The 4498-nt window shown below is 43.5% G+C and overlaps 1 protein-coding gene across 2 annotated transcripts; it reads left to right on the top strand.

Annotated features, from left to right (window-relative positions):
- Nucleotides 1-635: 635 nt before the first annotated feature.
- Nucleotides 636-3803, top strand: H2-M1 (histocompatibility 2, M region locus 1). Of its 2 annotated transcripts, XM_011246400.1 has the most exons (6): nt 636-708; nt 940-1206; nt 1466-1741; nt 2308-2592; nt 2692-2802; nt 3566-3803. In XM_011246400.1, exons 1-6 carry the CDS (start codon nt 636-638, stop codon nt 3568-3570), a joined length of 1017 nt encoding a protein of 338 aa, XP_011244702.1. In that variant the 3' UTR covers nt 3571-3803. The 2 variants fall into 2 exon arrangements, with proteins under 2 accessions (XP_011244702.1, NP_808304.2); NM_177636.2 differs by lacking the exon at nt 3566-3803 and having other exon boundaries at nt 2692-2825.
- The last annotated feature ends 695 nt before the right edge of the window (nt 3804-4498 follow it).

The following is a 4498-nucleotide window of genomic DNA, read 5'->3' as shown; positions in this document are numbered from 1 at the left end:
GAGGGTATCTGGGCGACAACATCAGGATGTAAATTGAATAAACATATTTTTAAAAATTCCAAGAATATCTAATGGGAAATGTGAGAATAAAAATAGGCAGAAGTTGTATTCAACTCATTATTGTATTTTGGAAAATAATTGTTACTTTTTGCAAACATTCTCTTCTTATGTACTTTCTTAATGTTTGATGAAGCAAATGTCACAAAATTAGAGGTTTAAGTGTGATGAAGATTGGTTGACATAATCCACACAATCATGATTCACTCTGAGGAGCATTCTCTTTGTCAGCCATTGTAGACATCCTAACATTGAAATTGCTGAGTCTTACTGAGTCAATGGTCTATCACATTGACTCAGAACAGCATTGTGATCATGGCCAGGAGTTCAAGCATCAAGGTAAACAACTTGTCTTACCACACACTGAGCTTATGATTCCACGCCCCAGAGCTAGATCTGAGTTGGTGAATCAGAGCCCTAGGGACTGCTCTTACAAGAGTTCATCTTTCCATGCCTCAAAGCAAACACAGTTTACCACTACCATTGGGATTTCTTAGAGAAGCCAATCAGCCTCCTCCTTATCAAGATTATAAAACGAATACTTACTAACAGAAGCTCAGTCTGCACTCAACAAGAAGATGAAGAACTTTGAATCCCAGACTCTCCTCCTGCTGCTCATGATCACCTTAGCCATCACGAAGCATCCAAATGGTGAGTGTGGGAATTTGAAGGAAAAGGACCAAACATGGGGAATTAAAGGGACTTTATCCCTGGGAGTGCAGTAACTGGAAAGCATATCTCTTCCCTAACCCAGCAAGAATTTCTGTTCCCTTCTCTATTTTGCATCCTGCCCCTTGCTCCCTACCTTCCTTGGGAATAGGCCTGTGGACTGGCATTGCCTCCTAGGTGGAGTGTGGAGATTTAAAAACCCACTGCCCCTAGGTTCACACACTCTGAGATATGTATATACCCTCCTGTCATGGCCTGGGCCTCTGGAGCCACAGTTAATCTTTCTCGGCTATGTGGATGATACACAGATCATGGGATTCAACAGTATATCAGAGAATCTGGGGGTGGAGAGCCGGGCACCATGGATGTATGAGACTGAAGAGTTTTGGGAAAAGACGACAGATAATGTCGTGAGAGAACACTATATCTTGAAAGAAATAATGAGGAGTGTGCTACACATCTACAATTATAGCATCATTGGTGAGTAAAACCATGCAGAGATTCCAAGCATCAGACTGCCCATGGGTTTGCCCCTATGTGCTGCATCCATGCTTTATACCCAAAAATGTGACCCATGGTTACTAGGCTGCAGACAGCTCAGTCAATGACCTGGGTTTCCCTGTCGTTCAAATCCAAGTTCAAATCCACTAAGAAAAGTCATATGGGCTGTGATAATGCACTTAAGTTTCACTCCAAGTACCTTCCTTGTACAATTGGCTGAGACCGAGGCCTTTTTCAGGATATCACACAATCCAGAAGACTTATGGCTGCCAAGTCATGCACAGACGCTACTTCAGTCATGGCTTCTTTAAATTAGCATTCAATCTCCATGATTACATCACACTGAATGAGGATCTGAAGACATGGAGAGGAGTTGGCAAGGCAGGTGAGATGCTTAAGGAAATGTGGGAGAAAATAAAATATGCAAACCAGGTGAAGTCTTTCCTGCAGATTACATGTGTGAACTTACTCCATCGATTCCTGGCCTTTGGGAAGAAGAGTTTGCTGAGAACAGGTAAGGACAGCAACTGCCCCATCTGCTCTGAGATTGTAGCTCCTTTCCCCTGATGATTCCTCCTCAGCAGAAAGCAGCTGGAACACTAACTCAGTCTTGCATCAAAGGGAGAAGAGGCTTCTGGTTTTCTGCATTCAACTAGACAGAGAAACTCTCCAGAGGGCTAAGGCTTCTCCCAGCTCAGTTCAGTCTGTGAATTAATCAGCTGTTCCTTCCACTTGTTTACCAGGGCAGCACTCAAACCCATTCATGGTCCATGCACAGTGTCTTTCCCTCTGAGGACGGACCACAGTCTTTCTTAGTCTTTCATCTCCATCCCGACAGAACCTGGAGTCAATAACACTAGTAGGAGATACAGCATCTCCTGTTCTGTGCTGGCTGATGGTGATTCTGAAACTTTCCCAGGAATAGATTACCCCATCCGTATCCTGAGTTTACACTGCTCTGTGGGGTTGGCACCTTTTCTTCAAACTAACTCTGCTGTCCATTTACAGAAAGATACATGAGCATTGATGAATGTCTAGGAAGAATGCCAAATGCCTTAAATTTCCAATTGTTTCCCTCAGACACCCCTAAAATACATATGACCCATAAGATCAGACCAGATAGGAAAACCACCTTGAGGTGCTGGGCCTTCAACTTCTACCCACCTGAAATTACCCTAACCTGGCAGAGGGATGGAAGCAACCAGACCCAGGACATGGAGATGATAGAGACCAGGCCTTCTGGTGATGGAACTTTCCAGAAGTGGGCAGCTGTGGTGGTCTCTACTGGAGAAGAGCATATATACACATGCCACGTAAATCATGAGGGGCTATCTGAGCCCATCACCATCAGATGGACAAAGCACGGTGAGTGATCACAGAGACCATTGAAAGGGAGTGGGAGTCCAGAATGACAGAGAGTTGGAACTCAGACTGTCACTCTCCTTTCACTCATTTCCATCCCAGAGCCTCCTGAGCCCACCATTCCCTTCTTGGCTATTGTTATTGCTTTGGTACTTGGAGCACTCCTTATGGGAGCAGTGATGACTTTTCTTATATGGAAGAGAAGGACTAGAGGTAAGAAAGGGTCATGGTCTTAATTCATGTATCAATGGAAATAACAAGCCTAAGCTGTGGGAAGCCCTTAAACATGACAGCAGATTTCATTCACATAACTGCAGGTCATACAGGGCAGATGTGCTGAGAGTACCTCCTCTGTGAAGCATAAAGAAAATAATAAAGAGAATAATAATAATAATACTTAATAATAATTATTATTATTTTCCTTCCCATAGCCTCCTGAGCCCACCATTCCCTTCATGGAAGAGAACTAATTCCCAGGTCTAAGGTGTCAGAGGGACATTCCCTATTTAGCATAAACTTCCAGGGTTCTAGATATCACATTTCATAGACAGGTTTCCATCTTGATTATCTCGATCTGGAGCCACAGTTCTGAACACTTTTCTGAGATAAAGACCAGGAGATCCCCCTAAGCCATCTTCATCCTGCTGCCTCCATGGCCTCTAATATGAAATCATGCTTCCAGTTTAAACAGGAAACATCTATGTTCAGTCTACCCAATAATATGAGTTGTGACTCATCTATGGGAAACATATTGCCACAAGGAGGTGAAATTCCTTTGATGCCCATTTTTTGGTTACAGCATTAAATAGTAACACCCTAAAGGGCCTCTTGTGCACCCCTGAGAGGGACAGAGGAGAGAATCCTGAGGGATGGTGACTCCTGGGATTGGGTCTCTATGAGTGGGTGATGAGCTGTTGTCTATGTCACCATTTAACGATACATATCTGTGTTTCTTCCTTATTCTTTTTACTTCCAGGTTAAGACAGATGTGGTACAGAGCCACTAAACACTGTTTCTGGCTTCTTCTCCCATGGTGCCTTCTCTTTCCACATCTGACTGTGACTATGTGTCTGTCTCCTCTGAGCGCACTGTAAGCAGTTCATCAGCAGGAAGAAGCCCCATATTGACTCTGACTGTGTGTATTCCCCAGGCATCTCTCATATTCCCACACAGGCAGGGCTGGGAAACCTCCATCCCTGATTGGAATTTCACTTTCCCCAATATAGCATTCCATGCTTCTGTCTTTATTTAATTATTTGCTTTTTTTTTTGGTGCAACTTCTTGGCAGATTGTATGACTGATTGATGTCCTAAAAATGAGTAAAACTTGATGGAAAAATAAATTTCAGAATCTTATGAAATTTGTTTGCTGTGCTAAATCCCTTGCTTGTATGGCATTGGTTACAGTGTGGAGTCAAGGGAGCCCTGGGCTGTGCAGTTACTGCTGGTTCCACCTGGGCTTTCACATTGTCCCTTTCCTCCTGAATAATTTTCCTGTCTCCTAATACCAATCTTCCAGTGCACCTGTTCCTCTGGGTCATGTGATCCAAAGGTCTCAGCAATTTTTCAGCTTTGTCCAGGGTCTGTGATGTTCTCTCACGTGCACACTCAATCTGTGAAGGCCCCAGTCTGGTGCTAAACCAGGAGAAATATGGATTGTGGTTTCAAGATGAATTATACTTGTTCTCAGTTTTGTGTATGAGCATGGTGTCATTGTCTTCTGTTGTGAACTGTCAGTGACACTATTAGGAAGTTTTTCTGTCAAGTCACACAGCTGATCTCTGTGCTATTCTGGCACAGACTTGAGAGGTAAAGCCTGGTTTCTGACAGCCTTGGGTAGTATAACATGTCTGACAAATGCACAAAACTCGACTTGCCAACATGATGTTTGCAAGTCCAAGATCAACCTG

Source organism: Mus musculus, chromosome 17, assembly GCF_000001635.26.
Source record: "Mus musculus strain C57BL/6J chromosome 17, GRCm38.p6 C57BL/6J".
Classification (NCBI taxonomy): Eukaryota; Metazoa; Chordata; class Mammalia; order Rodentia; family Muridae; genus Mus; species Mus musculus.
This window is presented reverse-complemented; position numbering and strand designations above follow the sequence as displayed.

What these genes read in the sequence shown, in the direction of transcription:
- H2-M1 (NM_177636.2), top strand. Translation starts at nt 636, where the DNA reads ATGAAGAACTTTGAATCCCAGACTCTCCTCCTGCTGCTCATGATCACC. An exon ending in CATCACGAAGCATCCAAATG is followed by an intron (nt 709 to 939) that starts GTGAGTGTGGGA and finishes CACTGCCCCTAG; the next exon opens with GTTCACACACTCTGAGATAT. An exon ending in GAAGAGTTTGCTGAGAACAG is followed by an intron (nt 1,742 to 2,307) that starts GTAAGGACAGCA and finishes TGTTTCCCTCAG; the next exon opens with ACACCCCTAAAATACATATG.